At 47.6% G+C, this 24,624-nt stretch overlaps 1 protein-coding gene across 2 annotated transcripts; it reads left to right on the plus strand.

The window, feature by feature from the left end:
- FGF16 (fibroblast growth factor 16) lies at positions 1 to 24,529 on the plus strand. 2 transcript variants are annotated; one of them, XM_061598389.1, is made up of 3 exons: positions 1 to 531; positions 17,962 to 18,065; positions 23,401 to 24,529. In XM_061598389.1, exons 1-3 carry the CDS (start codon positions 258 to 260, stop codon positions 23,641 to 23,643), a joined length of 621 nt encoding a protein of 206 aa, XP_061454373.1. In that variant the 5' UTR covers positions 1 to 257; the 3' UTR covers positions 23,644 to 24,529. The 2 variants fall into 2 exon arrangements, with proteins under 2 accessions (XP_061454373.1, XP_061454371.1); XM_061598387.1 differs by having other exon boundaries at positions 3 to 531; positions 23,398 to 24,529.
- The last annotated feature ends 95 nt before the right edge of the window (positions 24,530 to 24,624 follow it).

Consider the following 24,624-nt stretch of genomic DNA (forward strand, 5'->3'; position numbering starts at 1 on the left):
ATGTGAGGGGAGTGTGCGCGACGTATATAAAGTCCAGTTTGCCTCGGAGCGCCCGGCAGACCCAGCCAGCCGCGATGGGGAGAAGCCGGAAAAGAGACGCGCCGAGCTGGGGACGCGCCGGGCGGGGCAAGGCGGCCTGAGCCGGGGCGAGCGAGGGGCAGGCAGGCAGCAGAGAGAGCAACTCCCCGCCGGAGCCGGCTCGCTCGCTCGCGCTTCCCTCGCGACCGAGGCTGGGCGCCCCGACGGCCGCCGCGGCCATGGCCGAGGTGGGCGGCTTCTTAGGCTCCCTGGATTTGGATTTGCACGGATTCTCCTCATCACTTGGGAACACGCCTCTGGCCGACTCGCCGGGCTTTCTGAACGAGCGCCTGGGGCAGATCGAAGGGCGGCTGCAGCGGGGCTCGCCCACCGACTTCGCCCACCTTAAAGGCATCCTCCGGCGGCGGCAGCTCTACTGCCGGACCGGCTTCCACCTGGAGATCTTCCCCAACGGCACCGTCCACGGCACCCGCCAGGATCACAGCCGCTTCGGTAAGCCGCGGATCGGACGGCGGAGCCACCGCCGGGGCCGGGCGGGAGGAGGGGCTTGAGCCACCCGCGCCCGGGGAGGTGTGCGCGGCGCTGCACGCATCCCGGCCCGCCTAGACAAAAGCCGCAGCCGATGCCGCCGGAGGGGCGTCCCCGGGCTCCGGTTCCCTCAAAGTATCGGGAGTTGTGGGGACGGAAGCGCAGCGGGGGGGGCAGCAGCAGCCTAAGAGGCGTCCCCGGGGACTCTCGACTCCCGTCGCGTGGGAAATTGCGCCGCTTCTGCGCCCCGCGGAGGAACCGGCCTCCCCTGTTTACAGCCTCTGTTTGGGCCCGTTCCAAGCCACGTGGTCGCCTGTCCTTCTTCCAAGCTCTTTCTTCTGTCACCCCCCCCCCAGCGAACTGAAGGGCCCCTGATTGGAGACCTCTCCTTTCCGCCCCGCCGGCGTCGGGTGGGTCTCCTTGCCCCGCCGTCTCAGAGCAGGTGACCTTCTCGCCCGGCCCGGCCTCGCGCAGTCACAATAGTCGTGGCTCTCGGCCTTTATTAACTTGTTCAAAGTGTCCCGCCGCCTTGTCCCACGTACAGAACTAATTGCGCCATTAATATAAATCATCCCGAGCGCTGATGTGGTTAGGATGCAAAATAAATGTGTTCGCTCCCCAGTAATGCAAGCATTTTAATATTCAGTTTCCTAGCCTCCCACTGCTAAACCATTTTGCAGGTGAATAAAAAACACACTTTAAAAAAGCAACAACTCAAGTGAAGCACACTGGGGACATGTTTCAATTTCCATGACCTCTCCCCTTCCCCCCCTTATACAGCTCACAGTAGCTGGAAAAGTAGAGAAGAGGCAGGTGTTTTTGGAAGGCCAAGAAAAAGTCACCCTTTGCACATTTTTGGAGTAGGCACCTCCCTCCCTCATGAAGGCTGCAACCTTATGCCTATTTACATGGGAGCAAGCCCTATTGAACTCAGTGGGCTTACCTCTGAGTAGATATGTGTTCCTGTAAAAGTAATTTAAAGCAAGAATCAAAAAGTTTTGGAAGCTTACATCCTTCAATTAAAATGAAGGGGGGGAGGATGAGAAAAATGGTTAGGGCTTGGTTAATTTTTACTTGGCAATGTGTGCAGCCTTCAGAATTGTGTCTGTGACACACTAGCTTGGGATGTTTAATAAGAGTGCCTGTGACTTTTTTTTTTTTTAAACACCTCAAAACAAAGAGGGGAGGTGCAGGAAAAAGGAATGAAGTCCAAGATTTGCCTGGTGATGTGGTGTGGCTGCAGAAACTCTTTAAAAGCCAACATGGAGCCCCCAGGCATGCAACCAGCAAATCTGGGAGAACTCTGAACACTCCATTCCCTCCACGATATCTCAGTATTACACTTTTGTTCTTTATGCCTTCTTACATGCTCTTGTTCTGCAAGAAATGGATCCCTTTTAAAAACTGAGCCAGTCCTCTGCCCACCAAGTTGACTCTCAAGCATGTGCAGGGTGGCACCGTTACTGTAAACGGTACCTTGGATAAACATCAGGTGCCCATGAGATCTCCCAGGTTAAATCACCCAGGGACGCCCTTACCGACAGGACAGCGCAAGTTAGTCACAGGCTCAGGGGCCAAGGGGCCTGTAGTTAGCTCCTGAAAGACCTGACGGACTTCTGAACATAGGAGTCTTTTCAGTTCTTTTTGTATGGCTGTGATCCTACGCACATGTAGCTGGAAGAGTAGCAGTCAATGAGATGCATGGGGTTTGCTTCCAAGTGAAAAAGGGGATTGGTATGCAAGTCCCCTTGCAGCTAGCTAGAGTTTAGGACTCCCCCTCCTTTTGAGTAACCGCTGTAACCCGCTATCTCCTTTGGTTGGCATGCCAGCCAGCTGAAGATGAAGAGTTAACCGTACGGTGTGCTCAATAAATCGAAACATTAGCATTCCACAAGTGTTTCAGCAGTTGGCATCCAGCTAGGTAAATGAGACCACGCTTATGATATAAAATATTGTAGATTTCTGCTCCAGACTTCTCCCGAAGGCAGTATAAAACAAGCAGTTGTTTGTGGTAATTGGAGGACACAGCTCCAGGTGAAAGAGTGAGAATCAGACTGGAATCCTCAGGTGCAGATCAAGTTTGCTTGAACTCTAGGCCTGAGAAGCTCTGAGAATTGGCATGGTGCATTCAGCCTTTGCTCTCGGCGGGTCATGAGCAATTAAATTACAGAGTTAGCAGCATTGCTGGCATGTGGTCTACAGGTGACATTTCACTCTTATAGTTAAAGCAGGGGGAACAGGCTCTCAGTGAAGGTCTTGAGCATTGTACTTGAGAGTAGAACCTCCATGTTCAGCTGCAGTATGCGTCTGGATACCAGTTGCCTGGCGTAAACAACAGAGAAGGGTTTTAGCCTTAGACCAGCAGGACTTGTCTCATGCCCTTAGGTTGCAGCAATTTTTCTGGAAAGTAATCCCATTGAACTCCGTTCAGAGAGACTTCTGAGTCAATATACTTGGGATTGTGCTCTTTGTTGTTTAGAAAACAGAAGCCGGGGGACCTGGGCTATGTACCTTTTAGTTTAGTTAGCATGTGGGCACTTTGGACAGGACAAAGGAAGCACTTCACACAGTGCGTAGTTAAAGTGTGAAATTCGCTACTTCAAAGATGTGGTGATGGGCGCCAACTTGGCTAGCTTTAAAAAGAGTTGAGAGAAATTTATGGAGGAAAGGGCTAGCAATGCCTACTAGCCACCATGCCTATTGCTGTATTACTGCCAGGATCAGAAGCGGCATGCCTCTGAACACGAGTCACTGGGGAACACGTGTGGGGCGAGTGCTGTTGCGGGGGTGGGGGGCTTCCCATAGGCATGCAGTGGGGCACTGTGGGAACAAGATGCTGGACCAGGTGGGCTTCCGGCCTGGTTCGTCAGAGCCCTTTATGTCCTTCGCTTGGCTACTACAGAGTTGCGAGTCCAGATCCTGTGTGGGGAGGGGAAAGCTCTGTTTCTTGAGTGAGAAGGGTTGTCACAGGAAAGCAACCTGCCCTGCATGCATAAGGGCCCAAAATAATCTTGGAGAGCAGTCATAGAATCATAGAATAGTAGAGTTGGAAGGGGCCTATAAGGCCATCAAGTCCAACCCCCTGCTCAATGAGTAGGTGATGCTGACCCACAGTCAGCCTTGATACGAGGCAGCTTCCCATGTTCAGTACGATGGATCTATGGCTGCTCATTACTCCTCCTTAGGAAGTGTTGCTTTGTTGCCCATTAAGGGATATGTGTGGAATCGTTTGGGTTTGCCTGGTGCGCGGAGAAAGACTCCACCGGATAGTCCTTGGAACACAGCAGAGAAAGCTCATCTGTGGCCACAGGGCCCTTCCTTGTCAGGCTGAAGAAGGTCAGGGGAATCCATACGGCATCTGTGCCTTCCCATGGCCATCAGTCCCAGAAGAAGGAATTTAATCTGGACAAGACTGTCTACGTACGAGAATGGCACAGTAAAGCAAGGAAGGGCAGTGACTTTGGGTCCTGTAGACAGCACCTTTTAAATTTGCTTAGCATTCACCAACCTAGTACAGCAGGGCCCCACTCATACGGCAGGTTACGTTCCGGACCCCCGCCAAAAAGCAAAAAGTGGAACCCATTGAATAGAATGGTGCGCGATGCCCCAAAACCGCCGTAAAAACGGAACAAGCGTTGTATGAGTGGGGCTTTAGTGTAATTGCATCTAATTGAGACTGCCGCATTAGCGAAGCGCCATAAAGTGGGGTCCTACTGTAATCCTATGTTTTAGAGTGCAGCTCCCATTAGCCTCTGCCGCCGTGGCTGTGCTGACTGGGGCTGTTGGGAACTGCAGGACCAAACATTCGGAGAGCACCAGGCTGAGCAAGCTTCAGGCACCCCTTTCCACTTGAACTCCTGCCTGCTGCAGAGGATTCTGGGAAGAGGCCTGGTGCAAGCGCTCCAGTTCCTGGGTGCTGGTGAGGCCCTCGCTTTTGCTCTGGTGGAAAGTGGAGGGGAAGAGATACTTCCGGGAAGCTTTTTTGCCATTATCTGCTCTTTGAGGAATCCTTGATGAGATTGTGAGGAATCCCGGAGGCAAACTGAAACCATTGCTGTAGGCAGTCTAGATGGCAGCAGGGGGAAAGAAAAGATTATGTATTACAAAATGCCCGTGTATACATTCATTTTTACTTTTCACAAAGAAGGTTGAAGTAAACCCACCCAAGCATGCGTCCTAATCCACCACTATCTAATCCTCACAGCAACTGAGAAACCATCAAGGCAGGTGGATTTAAGGATCCCAGGGGTGCACGTGGCATAGTCTCAATGGCTCCAGTCCTCAACTGGTTTGACGTTTATTACAGCCTTCCAACGACCTGTGGCAATTTTTGAGCCTTTGCATAGCAATCTTCATATCCTACATTTGCTTAGTGTCGCTGCCCCAGCACAACATGATGTTCGCCTGACTATGTAGACCGGGGGGTGGGGACCCTGTGTGCACCTGCAGATGTTGCAGGGCTAGAACTCTCTTTGGGAAGGGCCATCGCTCAGTGATAGAACACCTGCATTGCACACGGAAGGTCCCAGGCTACGCCAGGCAGTGCTAGGAGAGGCCGCAGCCTGAAAGCCTGGCAGGCCACTGCTGGTCAATGTAGAGATTCCTACGCTGCATGGACTGATGGTCTGACTCTGCATAAGCCAGCTTTATAGGTTCCCATTAGAGATGGAAAGATCTCTCTTTTGGATCTCTCTCATTTTTCCAGTGTTAAATTCAGTTCTGTACGTTTCTGCAGTGATCTGTGAATTTTCTTTTTAAAAAATCCTCACGAAAATTCTCCACCATTTTAGTGCGAATTTCTCCAAATACATTTTTGTAGGCAGTTTTGACAAAGGTACACATTTTTGCAAGCCATGTTTCATCACTTCATGCCTTTTTGCATGTTATTTTCACTCCTGTATTCATTTTTATGGACACTTTCCTCTAATATATGCATTTTTGTAAACGTTTAGTTGGCGAACTGCATCCCAAAATTCTAATAAATGCGAATTTCAAAGGATGGCTGTGTTTCGGTTCTCTTATATTGTTTTGGAAATTGCGGATTTGATAAATTCTGCTTGAAATGTGAACTGAATCGAAATCCTCACCCATCCCTAGTCCCATCATCCCCTGACCATTGGCCCTGCTGGCCAAGACTTATGAGAGTTGGACTCTAGTCTCATCTGAAGGGCCACAAGTCCTGCACCGCTGAGTGGGCGTACGGAAGCGATGCAGAGCTGGGGTCAAGGCACAAAGCTGCCGTTTTTAAAATGCTTCCTCAGAGCATCCTTGGGAGAGACATGAAGGGGCTGCTCTTGAGGGAGCACTTGAGGCAATCTGGCAGTCTTGGCTGCAGATGCGCACGTTGATTGCGCAGCAGATGTGCTGCCGCTGTGGTCCCAGTGGAAGCGCCTTTGTCAGGAACTGTATTGGAGCAGAGCTGTCACAAGCCATGCTCCCTTTCTTGACCAGAGGGTTGTGACCTTTGCTCTTGGGAAGTGAGGGATGTAGGAAGCTGCCTTCGACCAAGTCAGACTGTGGGCTCATTTAGGTCAGGACAGCCCTACCTGCAGATGCCAGCAACTGAGCCTTAGATCGTCAACGTGCAAAGCGTGTGCACCCCTATTTATGGCAAATCCTGGCGGTTTATTGCCTCAGTGCAGCAAAATATGTACAGTGATGGATTCCTGCATTGAGCAGGGGGTTGGACTTGATGGCCTTATAACCCCCTTAAACTCTGCTATTCTATGATTCTATGTTAAGTGACATTTCAATAGCTTTCCCCAACCTGGTGCTCTCCAGATGTTTTGCACTACAACTCCCATCAGCCCCAGCATCAGCAAACGGTTGTGTTGGCTGGGGCTGATGGGAGCTGTAGTCCAAAGCATCTACAGGGCACCAGTTTGGGGAAGGCTGTTACAACAACACTTTGCCATGTGTAAGTGGAGCTGGAAAAGCAGTCACTCTTGCCTAATGATCAGTACAGCCCTTTTTTTTAAAAAAATTACGTTGTGCTACTGGTTCCCAAATCTTTTTTACCCACAGATTTCTTCAAAATTGTGGTCCACTTAATGGTTTTTTTTAGTGTAGTCACTTAGTTACTTTTCGTAATTGTAATGCGTTGTGCTAGATGCTGTATGGTTTTTAATTGCACTCAGTTGTCTTCTGCATTGTGCTTTATTGTATTACAGTTTGACGCCCATAGAATTCAACTTGTAATAACAATAAAACACAATATATTCAAAATGAAAGAAGCAATAAAAATGCAATTAAAAATCTGAGTATTTTATGTGATGGTTGTGCCATCTCCTGTCTACAACCACCTGAGTGAAGGTTGTGGACCACTGATGGTCCACAGACCAGAGTTTGGGAGCCCCTGTTCTGTGCATCCGTTTGACGGTGGAAGGCACCAGACAGCAAAACCAAGACTGTGGATAATTTATACAACAATTTACCTACATTCTTCTTTCAAAATGATATTTGTATTGCTACTTAGTGCTCCATTTTTGTGTCATGCTTTAGAAGGTGAAAGCGGGATGATTTGTTCTGCATCTAGACTCCAAAACTACAAGACAAGCTCTCTCCATGATCAGTTTCTGCTTATTATGGGCATAATTCCAAAAATATAAAAAGTCCATAAACATTAGGAAGAGGCTGCTGCCCTCTTTGATTGGCACAAGTGGTCTGGTGGTACGGCAATGTATCCTTTGACAGGCATCAGATTATAGTTCCAGATGGGGTGGCTGGTGCCTACTGTGATTGCCGGAGTGGAAGGTCGACAGGCCCACAGAAAGTGGAACCAGAGCCTCTGACAGGCAGAGCCAACCCATCCTCAGTTTCCCTCCCCTCCTCCTCACCCCCCCCCCGAGTTCTAGAAGGGCAACACAGAGACTGAGAAGCAAGCTGACAAGCACAGTCACCCCCTGGACCGGTTGTAAGAAAGCTGGAGGTTGGTAGGGCCTTTACCCTGATGGAACTGGCCTCCACTGGTTCCAAAGCAGGACCACTGGAGGCTTCAGAACGTGGAGTTTGTAGGCAGCCTGGAGTCCAAATGGTGGCACTCCTCCCCTGCCCCCCCCCGGTTCAGGCAAACCCTTTACAAGTCTTGCTGCTCCAATTAGGCACCAGTTCTTGCCTTCATCTATTCTGCCCTGTCCCTGTTGATGCCATCTGAAGCAGGCCGCTCCCACCTTCCGCGGAACATGGGGTGGGGATGTGATACCTTCCCCCCCCCTCCAGCAATTCCTCCTCTCTGCGGCCACCTGTGCTCCTGAAATGCTAGGGATGGGTGAATCTGTCAAGTTCAGATTCTCTCTGTTTCTCATTTTTCCAGTGTTAAGTTCAGTTCTCCACATGGCCACATCAGTTTGTGATTTTTTTTTTTAAAAAAAGCATCCTCCTGAAAACTCATCAGCATTTTAGTGCAAGTTTCTCTTAATGCACAATTTTTGCATAACATATTTTTCCTAATATTTACATTTTCACAAATATATATTTCATGAATATATAATACATTTCATGAATATAATCCTGCGGGGAGGAAGGGTGGGATATAAATCAAATAATAAATAAATAAATAAAATTTTGTGTATGTTCATGAATATATGCATTTTATTCACACTTTACCCTCGTATACGCATTTGTGTACACGTTACTTAGTTGGAAAACTCTATTGCAAAATACAGAAATTTAGAGAAGCGTGCATTTTGAAGGACGAGATGGCTGTGTTTCAGTTCTCATAATTGTTTTGAAAAGTGTGAATTAGGTCTTTAAATGCAAACTGAATTGAATTTCTACCCCATCCCTACTCTGGAAGGTTGGGGGACTCTCTGGAATACCATGGGAGGTGGGGCCAGGGGCTGCAGGGGAAAGGGAGAACCAGCCTTTAAGGTGAATCAATATTATTATCCCCATTTTGCAGATGTTGGGGAGGGAGGACTGAGCCTGAGAGACAGTGGCTCGCCTAAAGGCGCTAAGTGACTTCATGGCTGAAGTTAGGTTTGAAACGGGGACTCACTGGCTCTTGCCGCTTAGCAACACCAGGTTGGAGAATAAAAGTAATCTAAAACTCATGTAGCACAACCCATCTTAAAGACAGTCTCCACCCCAGCAGTCCTTAAGGGGCATTTTGAGAAAGAAAGGTAATTGTGTTGCCCCTTAAACATGACGCAGAAGCAAACCTCTTCCAGGGAACATATTCTATATGCTCCATTTTCTTCCTGTGATTTTTCACTGCCCACGAAGATTATATTTATTTATTTATTATTATTTGATTTATATCCCGCCCTTCCTCCCAGTTGGAGCGGGAGAGTACCAGGGGTGGGGGACCTTTCTCACCCTGAGACATTTCTGGGGTGAGTGGGGCCAGTAACAATAGATGTGGCTTTTGTTGCCTGGGCCCAGTAGGCTACGTTCCAGGCACGCAAAAGCCAGAGGGTTCATCTACGCAGCCACAGGCCCCCTCCACCCAGGCCAGCAGGACCAAGGGCGCATCCAGCCAGCCGGAAGTGTTTTAGGAAGGCACATGGAGCAGGGTTGGGGAGGGTTAGGGAGGGGGCGGCCTGTGGAGAGCCTGGGGGCCAGAGAGACCTGCAGGGTCACATCCAGCCTCTGGGCCTGAGGTGCCTCCACCCCAGGTCCATAGTCACCCAAATGATAGCTTCTCACCACCGTGGCCCTGATCGCTGGCAGTGGATCAGCCTCCAAGTCGCACGTTTGGAACAGCAGATTGCCCCGAGAGGTCTTGAGCGAATGGTGCCAATGAAGCTGGCTGCTCTGGAATGCTTGGAAACGGCTTTCCTTGCCTGTCCCCGCCCCGATTCACAGCACCATGAGCGGCAGTTCTGCCTGCCCAGCGGGATTTTGCGTCGGGTGTGTGTGTGTGGTATACTCTTTGCTGCTGCTGAAGCTCCCCCAAGGTTTTGCTGACTTTGACATGGAGACCAGCGCACCTGTTTCCAAACAGTTGGCTTGCAGGGAGGAGGAGGGCGGAGAGAGGGAGAGAGGGCTTTAGCTGAACGTTTAGATTTGCAGATACTAGCACACCATGCCGAGTTGTTCTGCAGCCCCCTTGCCCGTGGAGAGACAGGTGCAGGCAGCTGAAGTAATCTTTAAACAATTGTTTTAGTAATACAACAATGACTGGCAGTCTGCCTTGCTCCAGTGGAAGTTCAAAGATAATTCAGCTTTTCAGACATCAGAAATTCCTGTCGAATCTCACAGAACGTGATCTGGAGAGCCTCAAAAGAATAAGCAGGATGAATATCTCCGCCATGAAAGAAACGACAAGAGCTGGAAAAACAAATCATGTTTGGCCACAGAAACTCCCCGTTGCAGGCAGAAAGTGAATTCTTGATCGTGTCCCAACAGCCACTCCCAGTGCTGGTGAAGTATGGATGTTGGAGGGTGCACTTAAGAATTGAGCTAGATAATGGCAAAATTCATTTCCAGCCACTTTGGGTGGATTTGCATTATATTCTCCATGTGGCATTACAGCGCCATCGTTTATTTTTTGCATCTGAAGCACGCTCATCAGATATCCCATTGCTGAGCTTTTATTGCAGCCTTTGCCAGCCCGGTGCCCTTCAGATGTTTTGGACTACAGCACCCATCAGTTGTACTGCCTTGTTGGCTGGGGCTGATGGGAGTTCTAGTCCAAAGCATCTGAAGGGCACCGGGTTGGCAAAGGCTGTATCTTGTATGAGCTCAGAAAGGTTGCTGCAGCTGTCCCCAGAATGACTAAATCGTCACTATCATCAGTAGGCCTGCAATTTTAAGGGGATCATCAGTGAGATTAATGACTAACCAGGCACCCTTGATAAATCATGCAACACATTTTTTTTTACAGTTGCAAAACTGGAGATGGCAGGTACCATCTTGGAAGATGCAGTTCCTTTTTACTCTCACACAGGAAGGTTGCCTGTTCGAAGATGTTGCCTGGCAGCAGGGCAGCACTTTGGGGGCAGATGTCAAGTGCTGCTGTCAGCAACATGAGCATGACCCCCCCCCAAACATAGGAAGACTAGCTTACTATATTTTGAAGTAATACATGTTTACCATCAAAATCGGGTGGGGACCCTTCCGCTCTCCAGATGTTCCTGAATTAAAACTCCTTTGAGGGCAACAAAGATGATCAGGGGACTGGAAACCAAGACCTATGAGGAGAGACTGAAAGAACTGGGCATGTTTAGCCTGGAGAAGAGAAAACTGAGGGGAGATATGATAGCACTCTTCAAGTGCATGAAAGGTTGTCACGTAGAGGAGGACCGGGATCTCTTCTCGATCGTCCCAGAGTGCAGGACACAAAATAATGGGCTCAACCTGCAGGAAGCCAGATTTCGACTGGACATCAGGAAAAGCTTCCTAACTGTTAGAGCCATACAACAATGGAACTAATTACTAGAGAGGTAGTGGGATCTCCGACACTGGAGTCATTCAAGAGGCAGCAGGACAGCCATCTGTCGGGAATGCTTTGATTTGGATTCCTGCATTGAGCAGGGGTTGGACTTGATGGCCTTACAGCCCCCTTCCAACTCTACTATTCTATGATTCCTATCAGGCCCACCAAGCCTGCCCAAAGGAATGATGGTGGGAGTTGTAGTTCAGCAACATTTAGAGGGCTGAAGGTTCCCCATACCTGATCTAAACAGTACTCTACCTCCGTAAGACTATTAAGTCTGGAGTCTAAAATTATGTAACAGCACCTCTTTTGCCTGTTGTCACATGTGGAAGCACAATCATTTAAATATAATTTGGTTGAGTAATTGTACCTCTTACTTGGGAATATGCCCCATTGAATATTGTGCAGCTTATGGACTGCCTTCAAGTCGATCCTGACTTGTGGCGACTCTATGAATAGGGTTTTTATGGTAAGCGGTATCCAGAGGTGGTTTACCGTTGCCTTCCTCTGAGGCTGAGAGGCAGTGACTGGCCCAAGGTCACCCAGTGAGCTTCATGGCTGTGTGGGGATTCGAACCCAGGTCGTAGTCCACTCTAACCACTACGCTGCACTGTCTCTCATTGTGCAGCTAATGTTTGCTTAATCAGAGGCAGAACTGTGATGCCAGATTTCTTTAACGGGGTGATAGGACTAATCATTAGCACTAATAGCAGTAGGACCCTCTTCTATTTCCACCCAATAATTCCCCAGCAAGGACTCAAGAAGGCTGCCAAACTGGGAACAAACAACCCATTCCAACAACAAAGACCGAGAAACAGAACCCAGCCAAACGCCAGACCAGTTTAAAAGCATCATTACCATCTTCCAGGTGCATTTGGAAGGGCAAAGGTTTCCCCATGCCTCCTGAAAATGCTCCAAGAGTGTCCTAGCCACACCCAGCACTGGCCCCATGAGCCCCCCACTCTCAGAGACTTGACCCCCTTGCCACACTGCTGCCTCCTACTTGCTACCAGGCAGAGAGCGAGTGAGCAAGCACCTAGAGGCTTTTACCACACTACCACCACCCTCTTCAGGGCCAGAGTGATAGGTAGATGAATGAGGGGGTGGGGGAGGGAGGAGCAAGTCCAGTGAGGCTGTTGGCAGAAGGTTCCCTGCTGGGATGTCTGCTGTCAGCAAATGCCAAACTGTGGGGACCCATGGCACCGGCCTTGGCCTCACCGCTTAGGTGAGGAGGCTCCACCAGTTCCTTCGTGCACCCCAGCTTCGAAAGGAGGTGGCCCATGCCGCAATGCCTCCCTTGCAGGTCTAGGCAGATGGGGAGGGTTACACTGTGACCTGCAAACAGGGGGGGTGCCTTTTCCCTGGTCCTTGGCAATACATTCGTGCATGCAAAAGAAAGTGTGTGGGTGTAAAATAGGCTATGGAACTCCCTTCCGAGTGAGGTGTGATTAGCTCCCTCCTTGCCGTCTTTCCGGCGACAAGTAAAGACTGTTTTATTTCAACTGGCATTTGGGATAGAGAACGACCAAGATTAAATGTCATAGGATTGGTGTCTACAGTATATTATTTTATTATTTTAAATTGTCCGCTATTTTTAACGTATGTTTTATGGTTTTTAATTTTTCTCATTGTTTAATTCTATTTTAATTGTATATTTCTGTATGTTTTAATGGTGTTGTTTTTAGTTGTAAGCTGCTCTGAGTCCTATTGGAAAAAAGGGCGGGGTAGAAATAAAGTTTATTATTATTATTAAAATGTGGCGCACATTGCCCACTCCAAGTGAAGGCACTGAGAAAGGAGCCCTGTGATTAGGAAGCCTGCATGATTGGGCATCCCAATCCCAGGAGGGTTTCTGAGCACACGCTGCCAGGCATAACCCCCTCCAGACATTCCCAGTTGACTCAGGAAGGTCGTGGCGGAGCAGGTTTGCCTGCTGCATCTTGGGGGTGTGAGGGTGTGGAGCCGGCACATGCACGCTCCCCCTATGGCTTTTATGCCCATATGCTATATTCTTTGGAAGGTATGAAGAAGGCGTTAGTTTCACCCTAAGCTTCTGGGGCAGCGGAGGTTCAACTGAGGATGTACGCTCAACACGATAGCATCAAAATTTTTAGGGAAGGGGGTCCTTTGTAAAGAGCTACTTCTCTACATGTGTGAACACTGAATATGCACCCATCCTTCCATGTACTTGAAGAAACAAACTTTATGAATAGCACCAAAAGTGCTGCAGGCATTAAGAGGTGGTGGAAGATGTTTGTGCGACACTGTCACTAGCCAATAGGGGTCCATGGTGTGTATATAGAGTTGAAGCAATAACGTTCGGACTGAGTGCAGCATAGGATGTTTAAACATGGGGGAAAGCTCAGGGTGGTTATCTCAGTGCAACTGCCAGAGGCAGAAGCATGCAGCCCTGCTTTGCTGAAGAGCGATGTATAAATCTTTGAAATAAATAGGGCATGTGCAGGCCTGAGCAACAAGGCTGTGGTGTGATGGACATGATGTGCAGCAAGGATGGAGGCTGCTGTGATGATAGACCTGTTCTGTGCGGTCTTGCTTTGTATGCTTCGTGAGCTAAAAGCTTCTTTATTCATGTGCTGAAGAAGCAGGGTTGATCTGATTTCAATCAAATTGATTTAAATCATGATTTAAATCACTTACCTGAAGGACTCAATCTTAATGATTTAAATCACAGTTTAAGTCACTAGTGAGGAAGATTCTATTTAATCATCATTTTTAGTAGAAGTACGTTGTTGTTTAGTACAACCTTAATACATATTCAGAGATGTAAGGTTTCATTAGTAGGTAGGTACACACTATGCAATTATTCTGAATTGTTTTCAGATTAATTTTCATTAAAAAAAATGGGATGATAATTTGGTCATTTTAGTACTAAAGCTGAATGAACCAGTGAAGTCATTCAGGAGATGAACTAACTCCAACTGTTCGATTAATCACGACATTTTTGTCATGATGTGCCAGAATCACCACCACCGAACAGGCTTTTAAATTGTACTAATAAGGTTGTTTATTCTTCTGCTTAGTTTTCTTCTTCAACAAACAACAACATTAACAAAACATGCACATGGATTTTTGAATGGTTAACTATTTTAGTTTTTAGATAAATGTAAAGTCCTTTAAAAAATAAAATTTAGGCAATTTCAACCAAGTCAACATGGGAAACTGAAAATATTGGGTGGTACAATTAACTCAGTCTTCTTCTTCACTTCTGTCTTCCTTGTACATTTTCTGGAAAAGAAATGCAAGCTTTCCTGCTTTTTCAGTTTAGAATGAATCCAAAGCCCAAAGGAAGACAAAATTCTTTCTACACCTGCAGAAGAGGCTAGTGCTGTTAAGAGTTGGGCTACCACTTCAGTGGTCTCTTCCTTGTTCAGATCCACTCCCATCTCCCCAAATTCTCCCTTCATTGACCTTCTCTATCTTTGCACTTAGAGAGAGGCAAGGCCTTGAGGGAGGGCTAGAGCAAGAGTGCATGCACTTCATGCGCACCACCTGCAGAATAGGACTGACCAGGTTATCTCCCATCTCCATAAACTGCTGTTAATATATTCATAGAATACAATTACATGTTGTATAATTAGTATTCATGATGCTATCCTTGACCCAGACTCTTGTTTTTACTAATTGTTTTAAGAAAATTTTGAAATCTGATTTAAATTTTTAAAAATCTATTTTTTAAAAATCACTGATTTTTATCAACCCTGTGAAGAAGTGAAAGCTAAGCAGTGTACGCTTTGCTGCTGTGACTGCATGAGATCCTGAGTCCAGGGCCAAGGAGCGCATAGGCCATTGGCTTCCGACGGGACCATCAAGGCCAGACCAAACTGTTGGGATGGCCCCTTCCTGACCCTCCCTTATTTTTGTAGTATTTTAAAACTAGACCGCCTTGGGTGCCTTGACTAAAAGGTGGTATATCAATCCAGTTAAATAAATAGATACATCCATCTTTGGGAAATGTAAGATGTACCTTCAACAATGAATAGGTATAAACCCCCATTGCTGGTTTGGTTCCCTCTGTGTCCCTGCAGAAGAGCCTTGCTGAAGTAACACACTCGTGTTTAACAGAATGCTTTAGGTATCTCCTGCACCATTCCGATCTCTGAGGCTTATCTAGTGCTAGCAAAATGCCTGCCATGGTGAAAGAGGAAGGGGGGAGGACATATTTTGCATGGATCACAGAAGGTATGCAGTTTGGTGTGCCAGATACGCACACACAGCATGGCAAGGTCTCTGCCCATGGAGACGGGCAGTGTCAGGATTGGGGACAAGACTTTCCTCCCCCCATGGTGGCTTCAGTTGCCTCATGGAATAAAGCCATATAGAACAGAGCATCTCTCTCGTCTGCCTGGTCCTCCTCCTTCAGCTGCACAGCCACATCCTGAGCTCCATTTCTTCATCCTGCTAGCGTGTGACAAAGAAGATGGAACCTTGTAACCTGCCCTGGAAATTATTGTAATCCACTCTAGGATCTTTGGGTGAAGGTTGAGTGGTGGTAATAATAATGATAATGATGGAACTTGATAATATAATGTGTATATATAGTTCCTTGTAGACGGGTGTGTTTGGTCTGTTGGAGACTGTACCATCAGGAACAGTGCAGTGTCATCCCCAGTTGCGTTTTTTTTCTAATTTAAAAGGTACAACATACACCATGGCCCTTCCTTCCAGATGAGACCTGCTATAGAGTTAGTTCTGTTTGGTGAGAAGCCTCTGGCTGACAGTACCAGCTAATGTTTTCAACAGCTGCTACAGCCATCAATGGAAAGCCCCCTCTCTATGCTGCTTCCACTCTTCCTCTGGAACTGCTGCATTTTCTTCAGTTTTCTAGTAGTAGAGAGGAGAAAGGCAATTGCTTTCTGTGGCTTCCTTGTTTTTCTCTGCGGCTCAGAGTCCAAGAAGTGGGGTGCTGTTGCAGGGAGGGCGAGGAAGCTAGCTGACAGGGCTGAGGGAAGGGTGAAAGGGGGTGAGTGTCTGTAGTGTGGCTTTGGAACTGCTAGCTGTTGCAGGCACTTGGAAGCTTCTCATCCTTGTGGAGCCTCCTTCACAGTCTTTGTTGAACTGGCCCATAGCAAGTCACTTCCATTCCCCCTCAGCTTAAACACCTGCTTCCATAAATGTGTGTCATTTTAACTCCTTTTTTGCTGCATATCCGTGATTTGTGTAGGTTACTTTGCACAGCATAGATTACTGTCCTTTTCATATGACCTCTGACAATATATTCACTGTTGGTGGTCTTCTTCCAAAGCTTTCAGCTCTTCATATGAAAGGGTTTACCAGCTGACATGATCACATCCACAACAACCTCTTCTTAGGAAATCCACTCCAGGCACTCTTGGATCAAATGGATTATACTGACCCATTTCATTCTGGCTTCACAGGTCACATTTTGGCGCTCAAACTGTCTTGGTTGCTCTGATGGATGATCTCAGTTAGAAGAGAGACCAGGGTGGGGTGGGGTGAGACTCTGTTGACTCTCCTTGATCTCTTCGTGGCTTTGGATTCCAGCAGTCATGGCATCCTTCTGGACCAGCTCTGTGGGGTGGAGCTAGAGGCATGGTGTGATGGTGGTTCCACTCCTACCTGCAGGGCTGGATGGAGAAAGTAGCATTGGGGAGTTTCTACTCGATCCTGTGACACTTGTGTTATGGGGCCCTGTTGGGTCTCATTCTATCCCCCACCCTGCTCTTTAGCACCCATATGAAGCCACTGAGTAGGGTCATCCAAAGATTTGGGGTGCCAGTGCCACAAATATGCTGATGCCACGCTGCTCTGTCTCTGCCTGTCAAGTGAGGCTGTGAAGGTGCTGAGCCAGTGCCTAGATTCTGGAGTAGGCTGGATGCGGGCCAATAAACTGAAGCTGAATTCTGATGGAGGCCCTGTGGTTGATGGTTCTTTGGGTGTGGAGAAGTGATGAACCAGTCTTGGATGGGGATTGTTGCACTACCCCAAGAGAGCGGGTTCGCAGCCTGGAGGTACCCTTAGATCCAGCTTTGTCCCTACAGGCCCAGGCTGCCTCCATGGCACAGAGTTCCTTTTGCCAGCTTCAGCTGGTTCATTTCTAGACAGAGGCAATCTGGCCATGGTCATCCATGCTCTGACAACTTCCTGACTGGAAACCTGCAGTGCATCATACACGGGGCTGCCCTCAAGGTGACTTGGAAGCTTCAGTGGAAGAAGAACGTGGCTGTCACACCTGTGGCCAGCATGGTTAGGTTTATACCTATGCCAGTCTGAACAGAACTTCATTGGCTGCCTGTTCGCCTGTAGGCCCAATTCAAGGTGCTGGTTCATAGAATCATAGAATAGCAGAGTTGGAAGGGGCCTATAAGGCCATCAAGTCCAACCCCCTGCTCAAGAACCCCTGGTTCTTACCTGAAAGCCCTAAATGGCTTGGGATCCAAATACCTGAAGGAGTACCCCTTCCAAGCTTTAAGATCTGCTGCTGAGGTTCTTCCCCAGGTAAGCACTGTCTTCATCAGAGGTAGAATACTGGGAAAGGGCCGTAGCTCAGTGTCCTCTTGCTTTGGGCGCAAGAGGTCCAGGTTCAACCCTCGGCATCTCTAGGTAGGGCTGGGAGAGGATCCTGCCTGGAATTCTGGAGAGCCACTGCCAGTCAGTGCAGACACTACTGAGCTAGATGGACCAACGGTCTGGCCCAGTATAGGGCCGCTTCCAGTCTCCCTACCCAATCTGAAGGGAGAAGGCTTTGCCAGCCAAGTTGGTGCTCTGGTCCTGGAGCAGCCTGTCAAAGAGGGTTTCCTGGCGTCTACCTTTCTATTCACCCAGGCATTGTAAAGTCTTAAGGCGTCATCTTGTTTGGTTTTTTAAAATGACTTCCAACTATTACATTTGCCCATTTATTGTGTTATGATACAAATGAATTGTTAAAGTCTGGGCAGGTTTTCAACAGTGCTGTTTACTTGTAAGGACTGATGTCCGCGAAGAGACATATTTGCGTTTATTAAGTAACTCTCAATTTGTGTTTATATTTTTTAAAGGGATTCTGGAGTTTATTAGCTTGGCTGTAGGGCTCGTTAGTATCCGCGGAGTGGATGCCGGACTTTACCTCGGGATGAATGAGAGAGGGGAGCTATATGGATCGGTAAGTGTTAGCCCTGCGGGCTTGTGGAATGTCAAGGGCGAAGCGGAGTGCTGGAGGGGGCAGCGTGAAGAATTTATTATGGCTGGACATTTTCCAAGATATCCACTTAAATCACTTGTGGCACTGTCTTTCGTTGCCACTGTGGCGGTTTGGGAAAATACCTGGATCCCCAGCAACAGATTAATAACCATGGCAAATTTATGGCAATGAAAATGAGTTGCATTTGCCAGGTTGAAGCTGCAGGCCCAAGTGGAGGGTCTTTGTATATCTCAGTCAACAATGTTCCCACATTCAAGACAGCTGATGAGGGAGGCAGTACCTCGTTGGAGAGCTCATTCCATAGCCTCAGTGCCACCACAAAGAAGGTCCAGCTCTTATCTGTTACCTATCTTGTGCCTCTCATAGAAGAAACCTCTCATCACATCTGCATTAGGTGGGGTTCCTTAATAAGAGAGCCAATCTCTAAACTTTGCAGGTCTCCGTCTGTGTAAGGCCTTAAAGCAGGTGTGGGGAACCTGTGGCCCTCCATATGGTGTTGGACTACAACTCCCATCAGCCCTAGCCAGAGTGGCCAGTGGTCATGTATAATGGCAGTTGTAGTCCAACACCATCTGAAGGGCCACAGGTTCCCTATCCTTGCTTTAAAAGTAAGCACCAACACCTTGTGTTAGGCTCAGAAACCAACTGGCAACTTGCATACCGGTTGCCCAGCTGGCTGTCTCGCTTCATGCCTTCCGGTGTTGGTTTGGAGATCTGAAAGAGAAAGAGAATTTTACAGTAGTGCAGTTTCCGGTCCCCTTCATGAGAAGTCCTATGTAGAGTCCTATGGAAGTTAAAAGAGCAGGTTTGATAATGTTTCTCTTAAAAGATTCTCATCTTGCATAGAAAACCCGTAAAATACCAAACCCAAACTATTGCCAGGTCTGTATGTGTTTCATGCTTATATTTAAATTCTGCACCCAGTCCATCCAAGTTCACCACCCAAGAAAAGCCTGATTTTGTGACTTGATTAAAATATAAACATTTAATAAATGTGCATATCTTTTGCTGGCTTTACAAATATTTTGCACATTTTTTCTGGTCTTCGCTATAGTGAACTATAAAAGGCTCCACCCACAGCCAGTGGATATCTTATTCAGACACACCTCTGGGCTTCTGAGACTTCAGTGGGCATTGACTGCACATTTTTAAACATATCTTCCCAGTGGTCAGAGCCAGAAACATTTGAAAAAATGAGAGCTGAGACGCTCGAGAGTTCTATATTCTGCACTCCCCTGGAATTGTAAGACACACACAGGGCTGGCTATCGCTTGGCTATGCTCTGTCTTGGAGCACACCACATGGGCACCAGAAATTTGCCAATATCTTCAGAAAACTTTGTGGGCCTGTTCAAATTAGAAAAGGTTAAAATCCTTGCCGGAACATCTTCATAATGCTGTTTGGGTAATGGCTCACTGCAAGTCAAAGTGCATTCAGACTAAATCTAGCATCCAGTTACTTCTCTGAGTGTGTTCTCGTGACCATCTCAACCCACAGCAACTGCAGGGGAAAAGTCAGTCCCCTGCTGGTTTTCAGCTGGGTCATTCCATACCATGGAAGTCCATCGGCGTGTGCAGGATTCCGCTTAGGGCATGCCACTGAAATGGCTGGCATTCACAAGTGTTCTGTGTGGCATGCCAGAAGCTGATGTTGCGTAGCATCCTGCAGACTTTGGAACACAGACAGCTGCTACAGTCAGACTATTGGTCCATCCAACCCAGTGTTGCCTACTCTGGCTGGCAGAAGCTCTCCAGCATCTAAGGCAGGGGGCCTTCTGCATCTCTTGATATAGAGCATTTTACAACTGGAGATGCTGGGAATTAAACCTGGGCCTTTCTGCATGCATCTGAGCTATGATGAAGCGGATTCCCAGGCACGCTTTACCATGCAGGCTCACACAGCCAGATGTCAAGATGAGGTGGCTTTCCCCTTTGGGGCTGCCATGATGAAGAGACCCCTCAGATCAGTCTGCTAGATCCCTGACCCTTGAAAATCCACCCTCCTGAGAGATGAGCCCTTTGCAAGTCCCATGCTCAAGTTCAGCCAGTACTGTGGGCTCCAAAAGGATGGCTAATTTTGCAGAAGCTGCATCATCATATCAGTTTTCCCAGACTTAACTATTCTAGGGATATGACCTTAGGATATCCTTGCTGTCTTAGGGCAGGACCTCAGTCTATGATTATGTTGCTTCTCAGAATCCCTGTGCTCAAAGGAAATCTCCCAGGGTCATTTTGCTCTCTGCAGGGACGTCCCTGAGCTCTAAACCTTTGCTATCACTTGCTTCCAAGGGTGCATGCTCAAAATCATTTGTTTCTCCTAAAAAGCAGGTGAGCTGCTAAACCTGTTTCTAGGGGCTCATTCAACTGAATGCTCCTCCATTCGAAACACTTCAAATGAAGCCAGGGAAAAGAGTGCTAGCGTAGTGACCTTTTTGCATGCTAGCTTTCCACGTGCAAGGATTTGTTTTCTAGCATTCAGTCAGGTAAGCAGGCCTGTCATTTAAAGCGGAGTGTCCCGTGGATGGATTAATGAGAACTGGGGCATCAATTAGCACCTTTTCCCCATTTCTAAGGAATAGGTTTGTCTGAGTTTTAATCCTAGGCAAAGCAATATAATAAAATGTTGCTGTGTATTTTGAGTGTCTCCACTTGAAATAGTGGATGTTGGGCCTCTAACTCCCACTCTCTAAGAACAAGAGGCAAGAACCAGCCAGCCTGAATCACTGGAGGCAGACACGGCAACATGAAACACATTTACATTTTTATAAAAACCTCAGCTGTGAGTTTTTATCAAAAATGACAAAAACTGGAAAGTGTTACCTGCATCAGTTCTTCAGTGGAACTATTATTTCGATAGTTCCATCAATGCCCATTGGGGGCTTTTCCAGATCAGCATCACCCAAAAAAGAAAAAGGGGAAAGAACTGAGTTGTTCATCATCTACAAAGGAGAAAAGGGGCAATTTAATTACTGCCAGACTACTAATAAAGGACATGTGCGTCTGTAAATAATCGCCAGAGTTCTGTTATGTTAGACCCAGGAAGCTGCCTTACACGGAGTCAGACCATTGGCCCATCTTGTTCAATGTTGTGTACACTGCCTGGCAGCAGTCTCTCTCTCTCTCCCAGCCCTACCTGGAGGTGCCACTGTGGACTGAACGAGAGACCTTCTGCATGCACGGCGGATGCTCTGCCACTGAGCTGCAGCCCACCCTAACTAGGACTGGGGAAAACCCCGTTCAAATCCCCCTGCTCAGCCACAAAGCTTACTGCTCCTTATTTCTCAGCCCAGTCTACTTCACAGGGTGGTTGTGAGGATATTTGCATGCCACTTTTTGCCACTCAAACCCTTCATGCTTTCAATAAAATAAAATACAAAAACAAAATATACAAATAACAAATCAATCAAAAAGGATAAACTAGAGGAGGAGGAGGAGGGAGGGCCGTGTCTGGCACCCTGAGTTTCCTGGAGGAAGGGTTATTAAACAGATGAACAAAGACTTGTCGTCAGGATGCATAGTTCAAGCCTTGTAAGCTCAGACTTCCTGTGACAATTTAACAGGCTTTCATTATCTCATAATTCTTTGGTGAGCAGAAGTCAGTCTCACTGGGTTGTATTCAACTAAGTCCTACTCAAAGTAGACCCACTGAAATTAATGACCCTAAGGTAGTCGTGTCTATTAACTTCACTGGCTCTCCTAGCACCCACTGTGTTCTATGGGTCTTACTCCCAGTCATGGATGCCCAGAATGGCAGCCTTTGGCTCGGGACACGTTGGCCTTGTTGGGGCAGAATGAGCTGTTAGGGCATCCATGTTCAGATGCTGTGGATAAAAACAGAGAATGGGCATCTCTTTCCTGCTCCGCTTGTAACCTTCCCAAAGTCGGCATCTGGAGGGACACTGCTGGAAATGAGGGGGTATCCACAGCTGTGGGGCAGAGCCCGTGCCTTGCAAGCCAAAGGTCCCAGGTTGTGCCCTCCCCTGGTATCCCCAGGTAACACTAGCAAGTGGCGAGACAGATAGATAAAATTATTTCAGTCATTGACTGTATTGTAAAATGGAAATGGAAATGGACTGCCTTCAAGTCGATCCCGACTTATGGCGACCCTATGAATAGGGTTTTCATGGTAAGTGGTATTCAGAGGGGGTTTACCATTGCCTCCCTCTGAGGCTAGTCCTCCCCAGCTGGCAGGCCAGCTTGCCACAGCTGCACAAGCCAGCCCCTTCCTTGTCCGCAGCTGCCAGCCACTCACCGTGGGAGACACGAGCGGGGATTCGAACTCACAAACTCTGGACTCCCAGCCAGGCTCTCCTCCCCCCTGTGCTATACCAGCTATGTATTGTAAAACACAAAACATAAAATGCAGAATGATATAAAACACATTACAATATAGTGCAATATCAAATACATTATAATACAGTGTCATATAGAAGCACTGAAACCCCGTTGGTAAAATACTGTCATTTTGTCATCAGTCCACAACAGGCAATGGCCAGACTGCACAGAAACCAGCCACTTTCGCTGTAACCTGGGAATTCTGATCTGACAGACAATACGATAAACCTCTGGCCACTGCCAGAGTGGGCCATGCTGGCCCAAACGGACCAATGATCTGACTTTATATTGGGGTGGGGCATCTCAGCCCCAGGGGCCAAATGTGGCCCCCCAGGCCTCTCGGTCTGGCCCTTGGAACTCTCCCCAGGCTACACCCCTCCCTGGCCCCGCATCTCACCCCAAATGTTTTTGCCTGGCTAGAAGATGTCCTTGAACTCTGAGAATTCCCCTTGCTTTCCCAGATGGAGAGGGGTGTGTGTGTGTAGAAAGCAGCCTATATGCTATTGTACAAAAGTAAAATTTGCACTCATTGCTCCATCCACTTTTGCATCTTGCTCCTCCCATCACCTGGTGAGAAAGGACAAGACATAAATGTAATAATAAATAAATGAAGAATTTATTTATTTATTATTTAATTTACATCCCACCCTTCCTCCCAGCAGGAGCCCAGGGCGGCAAACAAAATCAGTAAAAACACTTTAAAAATAATAAAAACAGACGTTAAAATACATTAAAACAAAACAACAAGAATGTGTCCCTCAGCAGGTTGCTCAGAAGAGAATGTAACCCTTGAGCTGCTACCTCTGTACATTCAGACGGCAGGCTGGCCGAGATGGGCCTTTGGGTTGACCAGCAGGGCACTCTGCGGGCATGGGAGGCCGGATGGCTTTTCACAGGTCTTTTCTCTCTCTCTCTCTCCCTGACCCCCTCCCCCACTGTCACCTCCGGCTCCCACACAGAAGAAGCTGACAAGGGAGTGTGTTTTCCGAGAGCAGTTTGAAGAAAATTGGTACAACACTTACGCCTCGACCCTCTACAAACACTCAGACTCGGAGAGACAGTATTACGTTGCTTTGAACAAAGACGGCTCTCCCCGAGAAGGTTATAGGACTAAGAGACATCAAAAATTCACTCATTTCTTGCCAAGGCCTGTGGACCCTGCTAAGATCCCTGTAATGTACAGAGACCTTTTCCACTATAGGTGATGTTCTCTGCAACTTGAGCAGCCAGACCTGGGTCTCCAAGGTTTCTGCCAGAAGAATGCTGCATGCCATCGTTCTTAACAAATCTGGATAGCCGAGAGAGAAGCACTTACAATGAATTCCAGCGCTGCCCATTCTTCAGTGTTTTCTTTTAAAAGGTGTACATCAAGATCAAGTTTACTTCTGTGGGGTGGGGATGGGCAGGACCTGGAATGCTTTGTGCCATCATTGGTTTCTTCCATGACTATCTTTTTCTGGTGGGCTAGGAAAAGGCAGATGTTCACACGGGGGAGAAAATAATATTTTTGATATGACAACCACCGCCAGGACCAATCGGCAGCCACGTGATCAAGGTGATCCCAGGAAAGAAGACCACAGAAGTGGCTTATACACTGGCTCACAAGCTTGGAATGGTGGCTTATTAAGGGGGCCGCAGAATGGAGAGGCCCTCAGTTTGCTAACTGGATCCTCTTGAGAGGACTCGAATAACAGACTTGCCTGTTGTTGCTACGCCACAAATCCTGTAACTGTAGGCTCCGACTTTTCGTAGTGGGAGAATGGAAGGGAGAATCCAGAGTATCTAAATCAAACCTTACATCTGGCAGTGCTGGGTCCTGAGGGATCCAAATATGTGTGTGTGTGTGCGTGCATGCGTGTTTCCTGCTGTTGGAGAGACGGGCAGAAGAGGGTGGCTCAAGGAATGAACATGCGTAAGATGTAAACACGACACTGTTCATAAGGATGAATCTATTTATAAAGTACATATGATATTTATTTTATATATTTATTTATTTCAAAAATTATTTTATTTTTAAAATGAGAGATATTATTGCCTGTCTTTCGCCAGAAAGGATGAGGTCCTACTGAAATAGGGAAGGGGGGGGAAATGAATTTTAAGAGCTTTTTGGCAATAAAATTGTCTTTATATATTGTGGGTGGCTTGCTAATTTATTCCAAACACATCCATTGTTAATTTCAGACACA

The sequence above is a fragment of the Rhineura floridana genome, chromosome 16 (assembly GCF_030035675.1).
Source record: "Rhineura floridana isolate rRhiFlo1 chromosome 16, rRhiFlo1.hap2, whole genome shotgun sequence".
Classification (NCBI taxonomy): Eukaryota; Metazoa; Chordata; class Lepidosauria; order Squamata; family Rhineuridae; genus Rhineura; species Rhineura floridana.